At 32.5% G+C, this 25,470-nt stretch overlaps 2 protein-coding genes and 1 long non-coding RNA gene across 5 annotated transcripts; 2 read left to right on the top strand and 1 right to left on the bottom strand.

The window, feature by feature from the left end:
• Nucleotides 1-3,307: 3,307 nt before the first annotated feature.
• Nucleotides 3,308-7,818, bottom strand: LOC107963654 (uncharacterized). 2 transcript variants are annotated; one of them, XR_005920926.1, is made up of 3 exons: nt 6,799-7,818; nt 6,130-6,716; nt 3,308-3,607 (listed from the first exon to the last, which is right to left on the bottom strand). It is a non-coding gene; the product is annotated as an uncharacterized lncRNA (long non-coding RNA). The 2 variants fall into 2 exon arrangements; XR_001701994.2 differs by having other exon boundaries at nt 6,140-6,716.
• A 9,177-nt stretch (nt 7,819-16,995) lies between these two features.
• Nucleotides 16,996-19,623, top strand: LOC107963653 (uncharacterized). 2 transcript variants are annotated; one of them, XM_016900083.2, is made up of 5 exons: nt 16,996-17,869; nt 18,190-18,285; nt 18,395-18,445; nt 18,688-18,949; nt 19,042-19,623. In XM_016900083.2, exons 1-4 carry the CDS (start codon nt 17,717-17,719, stop codon nt 18,847-18,849), a joined length of 462 nt encoding a protein of 153 aa, XP_016755572.2. In that variant the 5' UTR covers nt 16,996-17,716; the 3' UTR covers nt 18,850-18,949; nt 19,042-19,623. The 2 variants fall into 2 exon arrangements, with proteins under 2 accessions (XP_016755572.2, XP_016755573.1); XM_016900084.2 differs by lacking the exon at nt 18,395-18,445 and having other exon boundaries at nt 17,009-17,869.
• A 282-nt stretch (nt 19,624-19,905) lies between these two features.
• Nucleotides 19,906-22,419, top strand: LOC107963650 (putative disease resistance protein RGA3). The gene is made up of 2 exons (XM_016900081.2): nt 19,906-19,976; nt 20,056-22,419. The coding sequence occupies exon 2, from the start codon at nt 20,071-20,073 to the stop codon at nt 22,150-22,152; it is 2,082 nt and encodes a 693-aa protein (XP_016755570.1). The 5' UTR covers nt 19,906-19,976; nt 20,056-20,070; the 3' UTR covers nt 22,153-22,419.
• Nucleotides 22,420-25,470: the final 3,051 nt, after the last annotated feature.

Genomic DNA, 25,470 nt, shown 5'->3' with positions numbered 1-25,470 from the left:
GACGACAATTTGGTGGAACTTATTGATACAAAAATTGCACTTAACTTAGAGATTGAAAAAGATGAGTGGTATTGGGAACAAAGGGTGCGTATTAATTGGTTGAAATTAGGTGACAGGAATACTGCCTTTTTCCATAAGCAAGCGACGCAAAGACGACAGAGGAATCTTATTAAAAAATTACAAATGGACGATGGCAGGGAAACGAAAGTTTTGGAAGAAATGGAAGAAATAGCAAGATCGTATTTTCAACATCTATTCTCGGCTGGAAGAAGAGGAGATTATAATCACATTTTAGAAGGAATTAATCGTTGTGTCCAAGAAGAAGACAATCTAAAACTCAAGGCACGCTACTCGAAGGAGGAGATACGTGAGGCATTAAAAGAAATGAGTAATAGCCTAAGTTTTCAGTGGTATCGGAACAGTGATTCGAGATCACTAAATCCGAAAAATGAGTAGAAAATATTAATAATTTAGTGAATATAAGTTAAGTGTGAAGTTAGGAAAATTTTTGAAATAGCGAATAGTGTACTAGAAATAAAAATTTTAAAAATTAGAATCGGAAATGAGATATCGAGAGTTTGAAAATTTTAAAACGAGCCATAAATATTTTTATAAATATTTATGGAGTGTTAATAAGTCAGTAGTAAAGTTTCGTTAAGAAATTTTAAAGTTTCGATAGTTAATTGAATAAAAAGGATTAAATTGTAACAAATATAAAATTATGGAAAATGATTAAATAGCTTAAATCATAAAAGAAAGAGGGTTTAAAAGGCAAATATACCCAAATTCTATTTGGGCTGGACGACAAGAGGCATGAAATCAGCAGGAAAATTGATGAATTAAGGGCAAAATTGGAATATTGCAAAATTTACTAATAAACCTAGGAATAAAGTGGAATTATCTAGATTTCTCATTATTTTTCTGCATTCTCATCAGCAAAAACACCATAGAAGGGTTTTTTTAAGCTGGTTTTTCATATTTTTACTGCAAGTAAGTTCAATTCTTGATTATTTCTTGAAATTTTTGTGTTTTTATGACTTTTACAACTAGGTCCACTTGTTGAATTCATTAGTTTTTGATTCTATGAAAGAAATTGGAAGTTGCTATGAATGTGCTGGAAGTATATGATGTTTTAGCATGGAATTAGAGTTTTAAATTGTTTATATGCTGATTTTATTGAAAGAATTGAATAGAAAGTGAATGTTTGGGACCTAATCGTGAAAGAGTTTGAAGTTAGGGTTTTATGTGGAAATTATGAATTTAAATAATTGTGAAATAACTTATAATGTCTAGGTAAAGCATTAATTAGGAAAAGTTAGCTTCATTGAGGGATTAATTGAGCAAGGACTGAATTGTATGAACTGTGAAATTTGGGGCAAAAATCGAAATCAACATTTGCACTAAAACAGTTTTGGACAGCAGCAGTATTCTAACTTTGAAAAATCACCATAAATATTATAAATCTAATTAGAACATGAAAAAAATATGAAATTAAAGCTTATTGAGTCTAGTTTCTCATAGAAGAAACGGTGTAAGAAACAGAATTGTAGATCATGAGATATAACAGATTTTGTGAGACAATGTCAGAATGATTTTGGGTTCCCCTGTTTTGACTTTAGAAAATAATAAAAAATTGGAGAAAAATAATTAGGGGCTTAAATTTATATTTTTAAAATCCTTGATGAGTCTATTTTCAATAGAAACAAACATGGACATCATGCGAATTCTGTACGAAGAGATAATTAATTTCTAGTGAAGAAGGGTCGGAATTGTCAGACAGCAGAATAGGGTGACTTTAAAGAATAAACTGTACTTATTGGCTGTACCAAAAATTCTAAAAATTTTATGATAAGAAGATATATGAGCCTAGTTTCAAGGAAAATTAGCGGATCCTAATTTTGAGTTCTGTAGCTAAAGATAAAAATAATTTAGTAACTATGATACGGATGGACAGCATTGGAATATACATAAGTAAATAATTAAATTATAGATAATATTACTTATAAGCGGGTTGAAGATGAAGTCAATACTGATAAGTGAATAATTTTACAATGATAGATCGAGAACCCGATGCAAGTCGAGGAAAAGAAAAAGTAGCTGATTAGTCCCTGAACTTTCACAAATTTTGCAAATCGACCCAGGTAAGTTCATATGGTTGAAGTTTAATGATTATATGTTAATTTTATGAATTATATAATGTAATATGTATGATGAAATATATTTATTGATAAATAGAGAATAAAATAACAACCCAAAAATTGAATAAATGATTAAATTGAGCGGAATGTCAGATTTGAGTACTTCTGATCAGTGACAAGTGATAAGTGGTAGCCTTAGCTACACTTATCTGATAAGTGACTGATGGCTGTTGATTCCACCAATATAAACCTACACCTAGTTTGCAAATTAAAGCAGTATAGGGAGTAGGGTCGATCCCACAGAGACTGGAATTACTGAAAATTGTTTGTTTCTTGACCAGATTAGTGTCTGGGCAGTTGTCGTGCCCGCGATGTTTGGGGGGAGAAATAAAATATGAAACCTGAAATAAAAATAAATAACGAAATAATTTAAAGGAAAATCAATAAAACTTAGCTCAGCCTTAAGCACGGGTTTTCCCGTCTTTGACCCGTTCCTCGAAATTAGGTGAACTCCTCTTTTCCGATAAGCTAGTTATAGCTACCAAGGACGCCTCAGACACTAACTCTTCCTTGTGTAAATTAGTTATGGAACGTCCTATAACTAGCCCTTACCGATCGAACAACCTACGAAACGTTCGTGATTTAGAACTCCGGAGCTTTGCGTTCTAGAAGAGCCTAGCTCAAACCAATGCCCTCAAACGTTTGGGACATTTAAATCCGGTTACTACTTCCCTTGACGGAACCAAACAGCAATCCCCACTTGGCACGCCAATGTGTTCACGGAAGACCAATTAGACAATCGATCCTTTCGGAATTCCAACTGTACGTCTAGCCACGCTAACTCAAATGACGTATTTTTTGACTTAGTGTTGTCTAGACTTTGTGAGTTGACGAAGTCATACTCTTAATCCGGAGAAATAATAAATATCGAAAGTTGGCAGTTAAACAGCTCGGGTTCGTAACTCACAGGTTTTTTGACGGGGTTAACACCGATTTAAAACTGAAAGGGGTTTAGTGTGGCATGAATTTAATCATGCTTGAAGGTTATGGAAATGATAGAAATTATATGAAAAAGGTAGTGAAAATGAATAGGAAAAATATTTGCAAAGAGAATTAGACAAATTTTGTAAAAAGAAGACAAAATAATCTAATGCTCAATTGAATTAAGAAAAAGAAAAACAAGGTGGATAATGGAATTCCAAAATGAAATAGGAATGTAAAGACAATTGATTAATGGATGATTTCCTAAGAACTAAAACCCCCTATTTATATAGATAGGGTTTACTAAAAATAGCTTAAGAAATTAATATAAAATAAATAAACTTAAAATAGAATTTTCTATTTTTGGCTTTTTACAAAGTCAAATTTATGACTAGTCCTTGGCTTGCTCCATCTTTTCGCTTTGGCCCATTCCAATAATTTTCTTCTAATTTGGCCCCTTTTCAGCTTGCTTTTGATCAATTGCATCCCTGACAAGAATTAAAAAAATCATAAAAACACTTAATTAGCAGGGTTCAGTTCATCAATAAACCAAATTAAGCACAAAAAATATGCAAGTTGACATGTTAAAAAATATGCAATTTGACATGTTTATCAGTGACAAGTGACAAGTGATAAGTGGTAGCTTTAGCTACACTTATCTGATCAGTAATAAGTGATAAGTGATAAGTGGTAGCTTTAGCTACACTTATCTGATCAGTAACAAGTGATAAATGTGATCAGTGTAAGACCGTGGCAGGACTATGACTTCAAAAGGTGATAAGTGATCATACGCAAGACCATAGTTATACTATGGCAAAGTGAAAGTGAAGTACTCAATTTTCCGTAACCATTCCCTAATTTGGTTAAAGAATGATATGTGACAAATGGGCCCAAAAGAATTAAAGGAAATGGATAAGTGGTAGTAAGTTTATACAAGGGAACTCATCGATGGCTGTGGTTGACAGGTGAACTTAATAATTGTGTATGTTGTATAAGTGTATAAATATTTGGTAAGATTTATGTTTTATGCCTATGAACTTACTAAGCTTCTATAAGCTTACATGAGTGTAATCAATGTCTCTTGTAGATTGACGTGGAAGTATACGGAGGATTGGATCAACACAGAGGATCACACTATCCAGATTATCTCCAGTAGCTTTTGTAAATTTCTTTTTGATTTATATGGCATGTATAAGGTTTGATGATTATATAAATATTAAGACTTGTTTAAGAAATATACATTAAAGTAAAGAATGATGAATATGTTAAATAGTATAATTATAATAGTAGTATAATTTGGTATCAAATTGATTGAAATGAACTGGTTGGTTGGATTGGTCTCGGTTTTAAAATTTGTAGGGAAGGTTAGATATTTATAAAAGGGTTATATTGAGCAAAAAAAAAACTTTGGGATTTTGCGAAAAATTCCCTATGGTTTCGATTTAATTCTGGTTTGGTCTCGAAGTATGTTTTGGGCTTTGGAGGCCCATCTAAAGGACGCCATGACATGTTTTAGTAAATGAATAGTATTTAACTCGTATTAATGGAAAATTAATTCGGTAAACTCCGGTAATGTCTCCTACTCTATTTCGGCGACGAATACGAGTAAGGGGTGTTACAAAATGGGCCCAACAAAGGCACCAGGAGAGGATGGTTTTCCAACAATATTCTATTAGAAATGCTGGTCGATTATAGGGGAAGAAGTTTCATTTTATTGCCTTAACATACTAAACGAAGATATGGATATGAGTCCAATTAATAAGACAAATATAGTGTTAATCTCAAAAATTGCGAATCCCTTGAATATCACTCAATTTCGACCTATTAGCTTGTATAATGTGCTGTATAAATTGATTGCCAAAGTTATTGCTAATCGTCTCCAAATTGTGATAAATAAATGTATTGATTCAGCACAAAGTACTTTTGTGCCTAGAAGGTTAATATTTGATAATGTACTACTGGCCTATGAGCTTCTTCATACTTTAAAGCACAAAAGAGTGGGGAAAAAAGGGTTTATGGTAGTGAAGCTGGATATGAGCAAAGTTTATGATAGGTTCGAATGGAGTTTTGTGAAAGAAATAATGAATAAAATGGGTTTTGGTTCAGATTGGGTTGACTTGCTGATGAAATATGTCACTACAGTGTCTTATTCGGTGGTTATTAATGATTATATAGGCCACTCTTTTCTTCCCTCTACAGGTATCCGACAAGGGGATCCTCTGAGCCCATTTTTATTTTTGTTTTGTGGGAGGGTTTATCTAGTCTTATGAGGTCAGCATTGAAAGGAAAAATAGTTTGAGGAGTCAAGGCAAGTAAAAGTGGCCCACAGATTTCACATTTATTATTTGCAGACGATTGCATTTTGTTTGAGGAGGCTACAGAAAGAGAGCAACCTCATTGAAGCAGATTCTTCATGAACATGAAACATGTTCGGGTCAGAATGTGAACTACTCACAATCCACCATTTTCCTCAGCTCTAACACAGAAGAAGGGAAAAAAGAATGATCACCAGAGTACTCGTAGTTCGTAGTTCAACCGATCCAGAACGGTATTTAGGTTTGCCGAATTTGGTGGGCAGGAGAAAAAAAGTCTTTTTAAAACTTGAAGGATAGATTCTGGGTACGAATTGAAAATTGGAGCATTAAGCATACTTCTCAAGGGTGAAGGAGGTTTTTATTAAGGCCATTTTGCAATACATCCCAACTTATTCAATGGCTTGTTTTTTTACTTCCCAAGTCCCTATGTGCCGAATTGGAAGGATTAATAGCAAAATTCTGGTGGAAAACAAACAGGGGTAAGAAGGGCATTCACCGGCGTTCCTAGAAGGATATCTGTTCATTTAAAGAAGAGGATAGCCTTGGATTTCGAAAACATGACAAGTTTAATATCGCGTTGCTAGCTAAACAAGGTTGGCTTCTAATTATTTATCCGAATTCATTGTTAGCAAGAGTTTTAAAAGCCAAATATTATCCATCATCCAATTTTTTAAGTGCTTAATTAGGTAACTTACCTTCGCTTACCTGGAAGAGTGTCTGGTCAGCTAAATGACTGTTGGAGAAAGGGCTGTGTTGGAAGATTGTAAGGGTGATCACATTTCCATCTGGTCAGATTCCTAGATTCCAAAACAGGAAGCAGACGAGTTGCAGAATTACAGAGGAAATACAAACAAGGAGTTAGTATCAGAGTTGATTGATGAAGACAGTAGAACATGGAAAGCAGATATTCTAGTTAAAACCTTTAGTGCTGATATTGCGAAAAATATTATACAGATCCCTTTGGCAAGATCGATACATGATGATTTCCAAGCATGGGGAGGAGAACCATCAGGCATCTTTTCTGCTCAAAGTGCCTACAAACTATTACATAAGTCTACTCGAATTCCTAATGACGAAATTATACATGCTGAAAACAAAAATTTCTACAGAAAATTATGGAATTTACATATCCCCTCAAAAATTAAAATTACAGTATGGAAGATCTCTTGGAACAATATCCCTACTTTTGCTAATCTCAAACTGAAGAGAGTGATTACTGAAGCTGGGTGACCTAGATGCAAACAAACAGAGGAAGATAGCAACCATGTTTTTCGACAGTGTCCTACAACAAAGGAAGTTTAGAGCCAATTAAGTTTTGCTTGGGTACTCAATAATAATATTCAGAATATATGGGAATGGCTTACATGGGTCTTTACTCAGGGGACAAATGAGTATGTCGCCTTTTCTGCTGTTGGCTCTAGCTTCTCTGGTCAAACAGAAACAAATTTATTTATGAAAATAAAATCTCAAACAACAGAGACATTTCAAGACAAATAATAAGCTATAACTCAGAAGTGCATGGGTTAGAGGGAAAACTATGTATCTGTGAATCAGGCAGACTTCATAATCACGATGACCGAAGGACAAACGTAAGCATTCACTTCAATACGGCTTTTGACCAGTATTCTTCCAAATCTGCCACAGGGCTGGTGGTTAGAGATAGGCGAGGGGAAATTTTGGCGTTAAAGTTGGTCATTCACTCAAATGTTGCCTCACCGTTTGCGGCGGAGGCATATGCCGGATTAGAAGTAGTAAGATTAGGGATTTCATTGAGCCTCCATGCATGTGGTATATTTGGAGATTCAAGGACCGTTATTAAAAAATGTCAGAGCACGGAAAGGGACAAATCGATTATAGGAGGGATTGTAAGAGATATTCAAGATGCGAAGCCATTTTTTCAAGAAATAGGCTTTCATTTTACCCCAAAAATAGAAAATGTTCTTGCGCATCTTATAGCAAAGGAATCGTTGAAGGAAGATGTGGGTTATTACTTGGAGAACGACATTTCAGAGCAGGTTCAACAAGAGATGGAGAGGTTAAGGCAAAGATGTTCAGACTGATGATAGGATTTGGCCTTGGATACATATAGCAGAATCCTAAAGATTTTCTGAAGATATGAATAGCTCTGCTTTTAATGGCTGTGACGATTCAGAGAAAAGAGAAATGACATTAAAGTGATCCAGTTGTTTTTGTCGACTAGAGATTTTTTAGGATTTAAGTTTCCTGTTTTCTTTTATTTTGTTAGCTATTTTAGTGGCCCGTGGTCCTTTTACTGGTTTTCGGTCTATTTCCCTTTTATTTGATTTATTTGTGTGGTGTTAGGGCCTGTTTGTTTTGAGTTTTAGGCCCAGTGTCAAGCAAACTTTTGTTTTGTTTTCTTATTTTATAAATCTAGTCGAATTTTCTAAAAAAAAAATAGATAGTATTCATTAAAATATTATAAAATAATATTTTATATATATGTTATATGTTTGAATTTGTTTTATTTTTAAATATTGAGTTTGGAATTTTTATTATATAGTTTTATTGTGAAATAATTATATAGTTTAATATACTATTTTTAAAAAATATATTTAATAATACTTTAGAATTATTAAATAAAGAAATTTCATATTAAAAACTATTAAATTTTATATAATTTTATATTATACTTATAAAAATATTTAATAAATTATATTGAATAAATTAAAAATATTTTATCATAATAATTTTTTATTTTATTAATAAATATATTGTATTTAAAATTTTATTCAAATATTATTAATAATATAAAAAAGAATAATATTTGATGCTTTATCAGTGCATTAATCTCATGCACCATTGTTGAATAATAACATGATACATCATTAAGTAAAACAAAAAGTAGTGGAAGACTTTAGAATAAATACTAATAATTTTATTTAAACATAATTAAATAATAAATAATTATGAATAAATATTAATGAATTATGGACTTAGTATCTTGGGTTTAATACAAGGGTAAAATTAGCATTTTCAATCTATTCTATTACTATTCAGTAATATTAGTTTACCAACGGAACAATGTAATATTATTACAGGTTTATTCTATTACAGCTCTATTTCATTCCCACATTATAGTATTTCATTACAACTCTATTTCATTCCAGTAAACCAAACATGCCGTAAGCGAAGAAATTACGTAATTTAGATTGATAATGACAGATGAAGACTAGGTAGATTATTTTTTGGGTATTGTCTCACTTCTTAGTTGTTAATCGTTTATTTTTCTGAATTGTTCTTTGTCGTGTTCTTTACTTAATTTTAGTTTTAATTAATCACTCCAATTTATTAATTAAATAATAAAAGATAGTAATCACCAATACTTTTAATTCCCGTAAAAATAATATTTTTACTCATTATAACTACACTATTAATTTATAGGTAGATTTTATTTTATCGAATTCTTACGACTTCATTAATAACCACTTAATAATTCAATCTTATGATATTATGTTGGTCTCATTACCACTTGCTTGATTTAAAAAATATTTTCATATTAATAATTTTATATATTTTTATTTAAATCAAATCAAATGAATGGAATCGGGTGGACCACTTCCAAGTCATCGACAGGTCTTAATCTTTCGTCGTTATCCTTAAAACGTGTTGTTCTATTGAAAAAAGAAAAGAAAAAAGGACTGTTCTAAACAAGACATTTTACGTACCACTTGCCTGCCAACTTTGAAGTTGCATTATTTAAAAACATTAAATTGCAATGATATGACACACGTATTTATTTATTTTTGTGGCCTTTTTATCAAAATAATCCTTTAATTTTAAATAAGTATCAAAATGGTCTATTTTTTAATTAAACACCAAAATGACTTGAAATTTACAGTAAAAGTTGGTAGAGTCAAATTATATGGCGCTACCAATTTTCCACGTCAGTAGGGAGCATAAAAAATTAATTTTTTGGTAAGCCATGTAGAATGACGCCACCTATATAAATATCAAGAAAATACTAAAATTTTTAAAAATATAAGAAAACTTTAAAAAAATTAACCATTTTTCTGGTGGAGCCAAATTAAATGGCTCCACCAGCCATGTCAGTACTTTTTTTTTTACTTTTTTACTTTTTTTTACTTTTCTTTTATCTTTTTCTCTTTATTTATCTATTTATTTTATTTTATTTATTATTAATTTTAAAAATTTTAAAATATATATTTGAAATATTTTATTAATATATATTTTAAAATTACTTTTTTAAATTTTAAATATTATTTTTTAATATTTAAATATTATAAACTTTCAAATTTATTATTAGTTTTATAATAATTTAAATATTATTTAATTTGTTTTATAATATTTTAAATTATTATTTTTAAATTATTTTTAAAGATATTTGTAAAGCCCAAAATCTGCCCGGGCCCATACCAGCAAACCCCCCCACTTGCCCACTTGCGCCGTTGCCCCATGTGCGCAACCACTCAACCTCGCACGCCTCTGCTCCGCGCCAGCCTCCACGCATGCCCATCACCGTCTGCACCCCATGCCTCTGTCACCTCCATCGTGCCCATCCCATGCAAAGAGACAAAACAGAAACAATAGGAAATTAGATGAAATGGGTTATAAAAACCCGATTCAAAAATTGTACGGGGGGCTTTTTTTTTTTCTTTCTTCTTCTTTTCTACTTTGTAAACACTAAAGAGAAATTTACAGTCTTCAATAAACAGATAGCAGTGATTGTTAAAAACAAAAAGAAAAAACAAAAGGTTGTATTTTTTTCTTTGTTCCTTTCGATTTTTACATACATATACATATATTTCTTTATTTTCTATCTATTTAACATAAAAATATACAACAAATAAAAAAAAAACAAAAAATAAATTTTTTACCTTTTCCGGCCACCGCATGCGGTGGCCGGCACCGGCGCCGGCGAGCCTCCGGTGGCCGTCCGGTGACCGGCCCCCCTGGCCGGATTTTCCTTCCCCCCTCCCTTCTCTCTTCCTTCTCTCTTCCCTCTCTCTTCTTTTTTTTCTTTCCCTCTCCCCAAATGATTTTTTTTGGTTAGTTTAGGCCTTATATAGCCCTCCAAAACGACGTCGTTTTGGGGGCTACACTTAAGCCCCAAAACGACGTCGTTTTGGCCATACCCGACCCATCCGACCCGACCCGCTAGAGGATCCGCGTGTTTTCGTTTGAATGGGATATTTATGCGCGCAGTCCTTCCGCTTTTCTGATGCTTCACAATTAAGTTTCTTATGGTTTTTAATTTGGCCCTATAATTTCTCGAGCTTTTCGATTTAGTCCCCGCCAATGTGCTGCGTTTTAATGGAAATGAATAATTGTTGTTTCGGTCCCCCAACGTTTCACGCGCGTACAATTAAGTCCCTTTTCTTTGTTTTCATTTCAAATTGGCCCCACAACTTTGTTTTTAATTCAATTTTAGTCCTTTTTTCGTTTATTTTTATATCTTTATTAAATATCCTTGTTATTTTTATATTATTAGTATTATTAGTATTAGTATTACTATTATGTATTAGTATATATTTTTATTATGTACGTGTATACATATATATATTTTCATATTTAATATTTTTATTTCATTTTTATTCTAATATTTTATTAATCTTATGTTTGTTTCTTTTATATTCCAATGTTATCATTATTATTATTATTATTATTATTTTTATTAGTTTATGCTTTGTTATATATTTATATATTTATAATACGTATATATACTTGACATATTTGTATATACCTCGGTAATATTATTACTAGTTTTTAATATACGCATATATTACCTAAATATTTTAGTATTATGTATATTCTTCATGTATTATATATGTGTTCTTAATACTATACTTTATTTGTGTCATGTTTCTTATGTCGTATTATTATATTTTAATATTATATTATATAATTATATATACATATATCTTTTATATATATTATCATTGTATATATTTTAATATTATTAGTTATATTTTACACTATTATATATATTTTTCTAGTATTATATTGTATATACTGTCGTTTATATATATATGTGTATGTATTTATGTAGTGTAGAAAATAGTTTTATTATCATTCTTATCATTTCTAAGGTATGCATATACTATATATGTTCTATGTATGTTATATGGATTTTTAATATCGCTAAATATATATGTCATCATCTTATATATTATTTATATTAAAATATTTTAATATTCATAATTTCAAATTGTTGATACATTTTTATAATATATTTACGTACATACTTTTCATTTATTATAAATATATTTTTTTATATTTTTATATCTCATATTTTTATGTATACATAGGTATAAGCATAAATACATACATCTTAATTCATATATATGTATATATACGTACTTATACATACTTAAATATATTTTTCATATTTCATAATTCTTATATACTTACATATATTTATGCATATTTTACATCATATACATACTTATATATATTCTTTATATTCTTAAAAATGCTTTTTGTATATTTCACATATTTTATAATTCACATACATATATTTTATATTATCACAATTTGTAAATATATATAAACACATTTACATTTTTATTTTTATAATACTTACCGATTTTATATACATGTATATATTTATCTATGTTTCATATTCTATAATTTATATGCATTTCTTATTTTATGGCTTTAAATTATACATGCATATACATTTTTACATAAGTGTATTTATTGTCATCATTGTTATTTGGTGTTTGTTTATTTATTCGTGTACACTTGTGCCTTTTTTAAATGTTAGTTCTATTTATTTATTTGTATGCTTTGTTTATGTAATCGCCTCGTCATTTCATTTTGCCTATTGCATTGTTGTTACTCACTTTACTTTGCTCACCTTGTCGTATTCGTTATTGTTTTGTCAAGCATTGACACTAAACACCAAAAGGAAAATTTTTCTAAATAAGGCAATATTTCGCGTTCGGAAACTCGAGAAAACGTGCCCTAATGTGCTGGGTTTCGATTTCTCGTTTGACTAAATAGCCAAATATCCTCTTAAAGCTTCAAAGTATGGTTTCATTAAACTATAAGGTGATCTTGGTTTCGATGGTTTAGAGTATCGTGTCCTAACGTGCTGGATGTGATATTCCTTCTGAACAAGAGAATCTTATGTTTCAATTCACGATATCAGATTTTCTTTTAAGGATCGTATTTTTTAAAACTCTTCAAATTTTCAATTTTCGACACTAAGACACTAATTAATCAACTAGGTGCCAATTTTGGGCGTATCGAGGGTGCTAATCCTTCCTCGTGCGTAACCGGCTCCCGAACTCATTTTTCTGAATTTCGTAGACCAAAATCGTTGTTTTAATAAAATTAAATCATTTATTAAAAACAACCACTTTTTGAGGTGACCCGATCACACCTCGTCAAAAAAGGATTGGTGGCGACTCCCGTTTTCATTCTTTTTTAAATCCAAGTCGACCCCGTTTTCATCAAAAAAATGGTGTCAACAATATTCAAAACACTTTTTAAATTCTATTTAAAAGTTGAAAATAATATTTTATTTTAAAAAGTGAAATTTGAATTAATAAAAAAATTTAAAAATATTTTTTATTTTCTAGAAATTTAAAAAGTGAGTCCTTTTGATACTTATTTAAAATTAAAGGGTTATTTTGATAAAAAGGCATGTTTTTGTTAAATTAGCATATAAATTAAAGGGTAAACTATAAAAATAGTCATTTTTGTTTGTCTCAGGTTACATTTTAGTCACTTATGTTTGAAATGTTATGTTTTAGTCACTTATGTTATAATTTTGTTACGAAATGATCACTCTTCCGTTAAGTTCCGTTATGTCTCTAACAGTAATCCTACGTGGCAGTGCAACTAGATTTTAAGTGCCAACTTGGATTTCCCAATGGGATGAGAATAGATTTTTTATTAAATAAATTTAATTAATTAAAAATTTTAAACCCTAAATCTTAGTTAAAAAACCATTCATCTCTCTTTTTTTTTAGTTTTCTTTTTCAATTAACTAAAAATAGCTATTATCATCAAAAATTTTTATTCACATACAAAAAAAAAGGATTCAATGGAGGGTCCAGATATGTCTTCTTCACCGACAAATTAATGTTCTAAAACTTAAAATGGAGTGGTTGTCGACAAATAAGAAGATGGTAATCATTATTGTTCCTAATCATTCTATTTTCCAATTCTTCACGTTCTTGAATAATTACTTTCTCATCCGATTTTTTCTGATCTGAATCAGCTTGTTTGTTCACAATCCCTTTGTGGGTATCCCTTTTTTCTTATCTGAAATTCTTTTAGTTGTTAATATTTATATCAAGAATTTTAATTTAGGGTTTTCATTAAACAATAAAAAATCCAATCTTTTGTTTTTCAGTATTGAATAAAAAAGATAGAAGAATGCAAAGAAAACATACCTAAACCCTCCATTGAATCCATCTTTATGAAGCAGTCAATTTGATTTCAACTATTTTGATATTAATAATAGTTTTTCCAGTCAAATGATAAAAAAACCATTGAAAAAAAGAAGAGACTGAAGAAAAAATAAAAAGAAGAGATGAACAGTTTTTTTAGTTAAGGTTTAAGTTTTAAAATTTTAATTAATTAAATTCGTTAATTAAAAATCTATTTTCATCCAGGGGCGAAGCCAGAAAATTTTTTTAGAGGGGGCCGGATGAAATTTTAATTTTTTATAGTTTATATTTTTATAATTTGTAAAGGATTAAATTGAATTTTTATAATTTTAGGGGGGCAAAGTGCAATTTTACCTTTACTAATTTAAAATTTTTAAAAAATTTTAAGGGCCTAAAATGAAATTTACCATTTTAGGGGGGGCCGGGGCCCATGCCAGCCCCACTGGCTACGCCACTGTTTTCATCCCATTTAGAAATCTAAGTTGGCATCTAAAATCTAGTTGGATTGCCACGTAGGATTACCGTTAGAGAGATAACGGAACTTAACGATAGAGTGATCATTTTGTAACAAAATAGTAACATAAGTGACTAAAACGTAACATTTCAAACATAAGTGACTAAAATGTAACCTGAGACAAACAAAAGTAACTATTTTTGTAGATTACTCTAAATTAAATGACCATAAAAGTTTAAGGTATATTTCTACATGATAAAATTTTATATATCCAATTCAACATTTTCATCATACAATATTACATTGCACATTAGAGTGAAGCAAAGGTGATATAGTTTTTCACTTTCCCCTTTTTACTAATAATTTTTAATTTAATATTGCAAACATTATATATTTATAATACATTCATGAATATAAGTAACAAATTGATGCAGTCATCAACCAATTAATTATTTGATTAAGGTAAATGTACCTACTATTAATTAATAGTATAGTTATAATGAGTAAAGATATGTTCTCACGAGGATTAAAAGTATTAATAATTGCTATCTTTTTATTATTTAACCGAATAATTAAAGTGATTGATTAAAATTAAAATAACTAATTAAATTAACTAAATAACAAGACAAAGAACAAATTAAGAAAATAATCGAGTAAACAACTAAGAAACGAAACAATACCCAGGAAAAAATTCACCTAAATTTTATTTGTCATTATCAATATAAATTATGCAATTTCTTCACTTAGTATCTTAATATGTAGAAATCCCTAAATTATGCTAATATCTTTCTTCAAGAATAAGAGCAACTGACTCTAGGTTGATTAATTGAAATTTCTTTCTAATTAAAACTCATATTATCACATTAACTCGTTTTATAGATTTCCCTATTAGATTTGACTCTAATCCAGTAGATCTATATCATCCTATTTCTAAGATTGCATGCAACTCCACTCAATTACGTTAGATCTACTCTTAAACAAAATATATTCCTCATTTGATTTAAGCACATCAAACATGAATTAATAATATAGAAATATCAAACCCTGGATTAAGCGCACATAAATGAGGAAAAGAAACTAAATGTTTATTGCATAAAATAGAAATCAAACGATATAATTCATCATAGGATTCATATCCCTTAAGTATTTAGAAAATTAGTTCATACTCGAAAATAAAAACATCTCAGAGAAATAATAACCACAATAAACAAAGAAACTCATAATAAACTCTAAAGAAATCAAAATAGGATCTTCAATCTTGATGAAATTTGTTTCAGAATCGGCTTCAATGGTGTTTTTCGACTTATTTTCTTTAGTATTCTACGACGACTCTGCTCCCCTCTTCTTATTTCTATCATATATAGGGCTAAGAATGCCCAAAAAACCTAAAAATCGTGTTTTCTCCCAATTTAGTGAGTCAATTCTCAAAATCGATACAGCCGTGTGTCTAGCCTGTATAGTTCATGTTACTCGTCTTTTGCTCCTTTGACTCTCAAATTCTCTTCTAAATATAATAATATGAATTTAAAGGATTAAGAGTATAAAATTCACTATTAAAATCAAATGATCATAAAATTCACTATTAAAATCAAATGATCACCCAAAATCGCATTAAGAATAAGATTAAAACATGTACTTTTAACACTTATCAGATATAAATGTATTTATGATTGTAATACATATACTAAAATATTTTTAAAAAGCCAATAAAACCTTAATGAGATCTTGTTTTATTAGTTAAGATGAATGTCAATGTTTGAGTCCCACCATATATATTTGTGATGTGTAAATTTCCGACCCACTTTATACATGTGTATTATACTTATGTTGTAATTGTAATATTTTAAAAAATACATGAAATATCATAAAAACTAAAATAATAATTTTCAAAACTAGAACTAAGTTATTTACAACAGCAGTCTCATTTTCACTTCATCCCATCCATAATTTTTTTTTCTTAATTCACAAATTAATATTTAAATATGTCCTTTTTCATATATTTTGTTACTCATTATATATCAAAATATTATATCTATAAAAAAATCTAACCAATAATAAATTACCATGCCATATAAATTTTAAAAAATAAATTTTTTATTCCTTTTATTTTCTTTTACATTATTCTTTCTATTTGTCTTTCTTATTCCTTTATTCGCTTACTTGCTCAACTTGACAAGATAAAAAAAATTCTTTCATTGATCAAAATTAATATTTTCAAAACTAGACCAGATCAATCAATTAATTCGATGTGTTACTATATGGTATTTTGTCAGTTACACTAATTTTTAATAGAAAAATAAATAAAATTTTTGTTTTTAAAAAAGAATCAAATTGTTGTTTCTTTAATGGAAATACTAACCAAAACTTTAAATTTTTAAACATGATCGCCCGTATGATAATCATGTGTAATTCATGTTATTTTTTATTTTTATATAATTTTTATAATTCTTTTTGAATTTTAAAATCTTTTTAATTTTTAAAATTTTTTATAATTATAAATTATTTGTTGGCATGATATATAAGACAAATGATTCTATGTCAACAAAAGTGGACGTAGATCGACAATATTTTCATCAATATTTTTATTTTAAAAAAATTTGACTTATTTTTAAAATTAATTATTAAATTTAATTAAAAATATAAATATCATTATGCTTAATATATAATATTATATATTGATGTGTTATTTAAATACAATTTGAATGATGTAATACATTTATGCTGCGTTTGTTTAGGGGTAAAAGCTTTTCAGCCTTTTCCCATGTTTGGTTGGCTGAAAATAATTTCTCATTGTAAAACCTTTTACAAAACACGGGAAAAGAAGTGTTGATTTTAGTAAAACGTCTTACCGATTTTATTTTGGTCAGATGTTTTCCAAAGGTTTCATTCCCCAGTAAACTTACCTGAAGCTTCTTCCCCTTCCCCTTCCCCTTCCCCTTCCCCTTCCCCTTCTCCTTCTCCTTCCCCCTCACCCATCCTTTGCACCCTGATCTACTGCTTGCCGTCAAACAAACGGACCCCTAACCTGACCCTGGGCTCGACTGGTCAGTCCTTCTGAAACTAATATCAATTTCCTCTCCTGGATGGCCAGAACCCAAGTCTAAACCAGACCCCACGGTCAGACCTGTTTCAATTGAAGACCAAGCCAGGTTTGCCAACATGCAAATGCAAAACAAGGTTCTTAATAGTTGCAAAGAGTTTTTCAAGAGCAGGGTTCGTGATGAAGAAAACGATGATGGTGATGATGATGATTTTGATGATGAAGAAGAAGAAGAAAAGAATGAAGTAGACATGTTTTTTATGAGAATTTTTGTGAATAACAGTGAGTTGAGGGGCTACTATGAGGAGAATCATGAGAAATGTGAGTTCTTTTGCTTGGTTTGTGGTGGCATTGGTTAAAATTTAGGTAAGAAATTCCAGGTGTGTGTTGGACTTGTACAGCATTATATGTCGATTTCGAAAACAAAGTGTAAGACAGGCAATAGAGCCTTTGGATTGGTTGTTTGTAAAGTTCTTGGTTGGGACATTGATAGGTTGCCTATGATTTTGTTGAAAGGAGAGCCTTCGAGTCGTATTTTGGCTAATTCAAGCGAATCACAGGTAAACTTCTTATGTTTATTTGCATTTTAATTGCCTAATAATTGTATCAATCATGAAGCTGTATGAGTGTTAGATACATGGTATAGATTGTTTGAATTGACTAATTTGTAGAATTTACATTGATGATTATTGGTTATATGAACTTCTATGAATGGTAAGGTTTGTAGTGTTAAGGATTTATGTTGAATTGATGGTCTGTGAGGTGAGCGAGTTTTTTCCCTTACTATTTGCTTAATTAGTGAGGAATTTTGTGTAATGAGTAATGGAGAATTGGATGTATAGTGAAATAAAGAACTGTATCCTAATGGTGTTAAGTGCAGAACACTTGGGAAGGAGAAGGTTCCAAAAAAAATGTAGAAAATCTTGAAACTGGAAATTCAAGTGGCAAAGTCCAGAAATATGCCTCTGATTCTCTGGTGAGAGTTCATCTCTTTACTTTTTCTGTTAGTGTTTTTATGGACCATTCGCAATGTTGTGATGGTAGTGATCACTGCATGATGTGAAGTAAAAATAGTTGTTTTATAGCATTGTAGGTGTGGGGTTGGCATTTCATGGACAGTTGAGCAGGATTATTATGTATGTCAAATAAGACTTCAATTTTACAGCATGATAAATTAGATTTTGTGATAACATTCACATGAATGCTTTCTTGTCCTTTATTTATATGGTTTTCCAATTTCACAATGGAATATACGTAAATAGTAATGAAACCTTGGTCTTAAAATTTTATTTTAGGAAACTGATTTGCTTAAAATTATATCTTGATAAATTACACTTTGTAATGACATTCAAATTGGATGTTTTCTTTGTACTGGCAGCTCGATAGATTCATACCAAAACGCTCAGCAATGGACTATGATTATGCACATTACATGCTGACTGAAGGGAGGAAGATCAAAGAGAACCAGATAGTTTTCTCACCAGCCAGGGACACCTATAGGATGCAACTAGCCGAGGCCTTGAACATGAATAGGACTTGAATCTTGGCTTTCAAGAACAAGCCACTAACACCTGTTGAACTCTTCCATTGGCTTGAACAATTTTGAAGTACAGTTATGGGATTCTGCTTCAAATAGGCAGGTTTGTATAAGCTCTAAATATTAGCAGTTTCTTTTTGTTTCCCAGTTCTGTCATTTATTCCGACACAATCCTTTATTTTCTAATGCTTGCAGTTGCACACTCTGAGAGGTTGTCACCGATAAAGAGTGGGTTCAATGGCATGGAACAGTCACTTTCTTACAACTGGAGCAATGGATGGTATGATAGTTAACAATGATGTAAGGATTAGATTCCATGTTGTTAAAACCTACAGAGGACATCGGCAAGAAGTTTGTGGGTTGAAATGGTCAGCTTCTAGACAACAACTGGCCAGTAGAGGCATGATAATCTTGTTCACGTATGGGATATGTCCAAGGCATCTTCGAATTCACCAACACAATGGATACACAGGCTAGAGGATCATACATATGGGATACGGGATATGTCCAAGGCACAAGAGTTGGCAAAAGAGAAAGCTGATATTGCAATCAAGAGTCTCCAATGTCTTCCTCAAAGTCTTGTCTGAGAAAAAATAATTTCTCTATTAAATTAAATTGATGAACAATAAAGTTTTTGTGGTCATCAATATTAACCTAATAAACTTGCATTATGTATACAAGGAAAACCTATGTTACAGGGTTTTCTCTTTTTCTTCTTAAAGTATTTGTGTTTGACGTTTATATGAAAAAATGTGAATAGACTTTGGTTGTTTTCAATTTATGAAGGTTAATATTCTAGCTTAATAATTGAGTATTATTATATATTAAATTTAAATAAATAAATCATTGCAATAAATTTATTAATATATATATAAATTTATTAATATATGTAAAAATAATTTTTTCGGAAAATATTTTCAGCAAACCTGCCAAACAACAGAAAATATTTTACACAGATTATTCAAATACCGAAAAAGTAAATCATTTTCCAGAAATTATTTTCTGAACAACATTTTACTTTTACTAGCAAACAAACGGAGCCTTCATACACAAAACTAATTTCAATTCACTTTTATTGAAGCATTTCATCTTCATTTCCTGGACTCGGTATCTTGTTGCTTCAAATTTAGGTTACAAATTTGTTGTTTTCTTCTTTATTTTCAATGATTTTTTTTTAAAAGTTATTTCCTAACAACTCAAATCTTTCAGATTGTAAAAGCAAAGATGGCAGAAGTTCTTTTGGGTGCTATTTTGGAAGAAGCGGTGTCTAAAGCGAATTCAATTGCCACTAAGCAAATCAGTTGTATATGTAATTTCAAGGAAGAGCTGGAAAGACTGGGTGACTCACTAGAAATAATGAAAGCTTTCTTGCAAGATGCAGAGGAAAAGCAAACAAAGAAGAACGCAGTGAAGCTTTGGTTGCAGAGGCTCAAAGATGTTGCTGACCAGGCTACTGATATCCTTGTTGAGTTTGACCATGAGAATTTCCGAAGGAAACTGAAGATTCGGAACCAAATTGGAAGGAAGGTACTCGACTTCCTTTCTCCAAACAATTCCATTTTATTTCGTCTCAAGATGGCTAATAAAATTAAGGGCATCCTTAAAACACTGGATGACCTTAACAAATTGGCCACTGATTTTGGTCTCCAAGAGAGAGCTACAGATCCAGATCCTGAGTATGAACGACCAGCGGTGGAGACAGACTCCATCCTCCCTCGCTCAATCATTGTTGGAAGGGAAGCTGATGTCTCAAAAATAGTTGACCTGTTAGTCAATCCCAAAGATAACGAGCCTCTCTCTGTTGTACCTATAGTAGGTGTGGGAGGTCTTGGCAAAACTACAATAGCAAAGCTGGTGTATAATGATTTGAATGTGAAAAATCATTTTGATCACAAATTCTGGGTCTGTGTTTCTCATCATTTGGATGTCAAAAAGATTTTAGAAGCGATGTTTGAAAACTTTCCTGATTATAGCAGTACCTCAGTGCCAGAAACGATGGATGCAATGATTATGAATCTCAAGGAGAAGTTTAAACAGGCCAAAGGAGAAAAGGAACAGATCAAGTATCTTCTTGTTCTTGATGATGTGTGGGATGTTGAAAAATGGGACGAACTGAAGGACCGTCTGGAGGAAATCAATGAATATGGTAGGAATGGAGTTATTGTGACAACACGCAAAGAAGCTGTAGCATCAGCAGTGCAAGTACTTTCAAATCAAACACATCAACCAGGAAGACTAGAAGATGAAGAATGCTGGTCCATAATTAAACAACTAGCATTGACACTCTCTCCAATGTCTCACAGTTTAGAGCCTATTGGAAAGGAAATTGCGAAGCAGTGTCGAGGTGTGCCATTGTTAGCTAAAGTTATTGGAGGGACAATGAGCAAAGAAAGGAGTCGCCACGCATGGTCGGAAATTAAAAAAAGTGGTGTATGGGGTTCACCGGACAGTGTGTTAGTGGAAAGTGTGTTAAAATTTAGTTTTGATCGCTTGTCTTCTCCATCTTTGAAGAAGTGTTTTTCGTACTGTGCCATGTTTCCTAAAGATTGTTGCTTTGAAAAAGAGGAATTGGTCCAACTGTGGCTGGCTGAAGGATTTCTTGGCAGCTCTATGGCAATGGTGGATATTGGTGACAAATACTTAAATGAGTTGTTATCAAATTCCTTATTTCAAGATGTCGAGAAGGACAAGTTCGGGAATATTCCCACATTCAAGATGCACGACATATTGCATGAGTTAACTCTGTCTATTTCAAAGTCTGATACTTTGATTTTCCAAGAAAATTCCACTTCTACCACAAATGAGTGTTCTCATATTCGTCATCTCAATGTTGGATGTGATGGGGAATCATTACCAGAAATTTTAACAGCGGTTGCTCCAAAAGTATACTCGTTGTTTTCAGAGATTGATGTGTTCAAGAAACTATCAAAACGCTTCACAAGATTAAGAGTCCTAAAGTTTGTTGGTGCTACTATTATTTGTGAGTTGCCAGATTCCCTTAGAGAATTGAAGCACTTGAGGTATTTGGACATCTCAAAGACTTCTATCAGAGAACTACCTAAGTCCACAATCAAACTTTACAATCTGCAAACATTGAGGCTCTTGGGTTTACCGTTATTCACCTTTCCGGATGGATTGGAAAATTTGAATAGCTTGAAGCACTTACATTTTACTAATCGAGAAGTTCAGCCAGATAATATTGGAAACCTAATTTGTCTTCAAACATTACCCATATTTTTTGTGGGTTCAGAAAGGGGACGTTCGATTGAGGAGTTAGGATCCCTAAAGGAACTGCGTGGAGACTGAAGATATTGTTAAATAAACTTAAATGAAAGTTAAGAGTCATGTAAGTGAAAGGTCAAGAGTTGAAAGGTCAAGAGTTATATTGTTTTTTAATGGGTTTAAATTAGTAGTTTTTTGTTTAGGAAAATGAAAGGTCAAGAGTCATTGGTTTATGGTTATTATTAGATTTTAATATTTTCAATTTTTGTTGTTTTAAATGGTAAACTATAGCCTATAAATAGTTTGTAAGCTTTTGATTTTATATGAGAGAACAATTTTATATTGAGAACATTTTCCACAATTTGGTATCTGAGCTATGGAGAGTGTGACTAGTAATGTGCCATTGCCTCGACTAACAAAGGTGAACTATGAGAATTGGAGCATCCAAATGAAAGCTCTTCTCGGGTCTCAAGATGGTTGGGAGGTGGTCCAAGAAGGTTTCGTAGAACCGACAACTACTGCGGGATATACGGCGGCTCAAAACAAGGCGTTGAAAGAAATGCGGTCGAAAGATAAGGCGGCATTGTACATGTTATTTCGAGCCGTTGATGAGTCGGGCTTTGAGAAGATTGCAAGTGCGACAACTTCAAAAGAAGCGTGGGACATTTTAGCAAAGGTGTACAAAGGAGCCGACCGAGTTAAACAAGTCCGACTTCAAACTCTTCGTGGCGAGCTGGAAGGCATGAAGATGAAGGAATCAGAAGGTGTCTCCGACTACATCACGCGTGTTCAAACCGTGGTGAACCAACTCAACCGAAACGGAGAAGCGTTAACTGATGCACGAGTTGTGGAGAAGATTTTGAGATCGTTAACTGACAGTTTCGAAAATGTCGTATGTGCCATAGAAGAGTCAAAAGATCTAGCAACGCTTACAGTCGATGAACTCGTCGGTTCTCTCGAGGCACATGAACAACGTAAGAAGAAGAAGAAAGAGGAGACACTCGAGCAAGCACTTCAAACCAAGGCATCAATCAAAGACGAAAAGGTTCTCTATTCTCAAAGCTTTCGAGGTAGAGGTCGTGGTCGTGGAGATCGAGGAAATGGTCGTGGTGGAAAAGGTCGTGGTCAAGAAGGGAATTATGAAGAGAAGGAGCATTCAAACCAACAAAATTGGCGGGGAAGAAGACGTGGTCGTGGAAGAGGCGGATGGTCGAATTATTCCAATGTCGAGTGCTACAAGTGTGGCAAATATGGTCACTATGCGAAGGATTGTAACTCTGATAAGTGTTACAATTGTGGTAAGGCGGGACACTTCGCGAAAGAATGTCGCTTCTCGAAAAAGGTGGAAGAGACAACCAACCTAACCACGGAAAATGAGGAGGCAAAAGAAGGTTTTCTCTTGATGGCACACAACGAAGTCAACACCAACAACAACATGGTGTGGTACCTTGACACGGGTGCAAGCAACCATATGTGTGGGCTCAAGCACCTATTCAAAGAGATGCAAAAGGTTGAAACGGGACATGTGTCATTTGGAGATGCGTCGAAGGTTGAGGTAAAAGGCCAAGGTACCATTTGTTATTTACAAAATGATGGGTTAATTGGGTCAATCCATGATGTGTATTACGTACCAGACCTCAAGAGCAACATTTTGAGTATGGGGCAACTCATGGAAAAAGGTTATTCGGTACTTATGAAAGATCAGGTGTTACACTTGAAAGATAAGGAAGGGTGTTTGGTCGCTCGAGTTGAAATGGAGAGAAATCGCATGTTCAGGTTGAATCTGAGAAGTGTTCGAGGAAAATGTTTGCGAGTTGATGTTGAAGACAAGGCGTTGCTATGGCATCTCCGTTTTGGCCATCTACATTATGGTGGTCTAAACAAGTTGGCAAAGAAGAATTTGGTGCATGGGCTACCAGACATGGACTATGAGGGAAAATTTTGTGAAGAATGTGTGCTCGGTAAGCATGCGAGAACTTCGTTTCAAAATAAGGCAGAATATCAGGCTAAGCAACTTCTCGAATTGATTCATACCGACATATGTGGACCAATCACCTCTGAATCTTTTAGCGGTAAAAGGTATTTCATTTCTTTTATCGATGATTTCTCACGAAAAACTTGGGTTTATTTTCTTAAAGAAAAATCCGAGGCATTGGAGGTGTTCAAAAAGTTCAAAGTGATGGTGGAAAAAACAACTGGTAGACACATCAAATCTGTACGATCTGATAGAGGTGGCGAGTATACTTCGACGGCTTTCATGGAGTATTGTGAGGAGCAAGGCATAAGACGATTCCTAACCGCACCGTACTCTCCCCAACAAAATGGTGTGGCCGAGAGGAAGAATCGGACTATTCTCGACATAGTTCGATCAATGCTCAAGAGCAAGAAGATGCCGAAGGAATTTTGGGCGGAAGCCGTGCAATGTGCCATCTATGTGCAAAATCGATGTCCACATGCGAAGTTGGATGATCAAACACCACAAGAAGCTTGGAGCGGACAAAAACCATCAATTTCTCATCTTAAAGTATTCGGTAGTGAGGCCTATGCACATGTGCCGGATCAGCGAAGAACGAAGCTCGAAGACAAGCAAAATGTTTATTTTTATTGGGTATGATGAGAAAACAAAAGGATACAAGCTACTCGACCCGATAAGTAAGAAGGTTGTGGTAAGTCGTGATGTACGATTCAATGAAGCAAGCGAGTGGGATTGGAATAACTCAACGGAGGTTATCACCAAAGATGGAGGATCATCAATCGCTACACCAACAATCATACCGAGAAATCCTGAAACTACCGATGATGAAGATGAACCGCAACAACCAAAAATGCGAAGTTTGCAAGATTTGTATGATTCAACAAATGAGGTACATATTGTATGTCTTTTGGCAGATTCCGAGATTATAAGTTTTGAAGAGGCTGCACGGGACAAGAAGTGGCAAACTGCTATGGATGAGGAGATTAAAGCAATTGGCCGCAACAACACATGGGAGTTAACAGAATTGCCAAAAAGAAGTCAACCCATTGGTGTGAAGTGGGTGTTCAAAAGAAAGATGAATGCTCAAGGCGAGTTAGAACGGTACAAGGCGCGACTTGTTGCAAAGGGATATAAGCAAAAGGAGGGGATCGATTATGATGAGGTATTTGCTCCTGTTGTAAGAATAGAGACAATCCGGCTGCTCATTGCACAAGCGGCACAATTTAAATGGCCAATATTTCAAATGGATGTCAAGTCGGCATTCTTGAATGGTGTGCTCGAAGAAGAAGTCTACATCGAACAACCACCCGGGTACATGAAAAATAGAGAGGAGAAAAAGGTGCTGAAATTAAAGAAGGCACTTTACAGGTTGAAGCAAGCACCGCGGGCATGGAATACTCGTATCGATACATACTTCAAGGAGAATG

The sequence above is a fragment of the Gossypium hirsutum genome, chromosome A03, assembly GCF_007990345.1.
Source record: "Gossypium hirsutum isolate 1008001.06 chromosome A03, Gossypium_hirsutum_v2.1, whole genome shotgun sequence".
In the NCBI taxonomy this organism is placed as follows: domain Eukaryota; kingdom Viridiplantae; phylum Streptophyta; class Magnoliopsida; order Malvales; family Malvaceae; genus Gossypium; species Gossypium hirsutum.
This window is presented reverse-complemented; position numbering and strand designations above follow the sequence as displayed.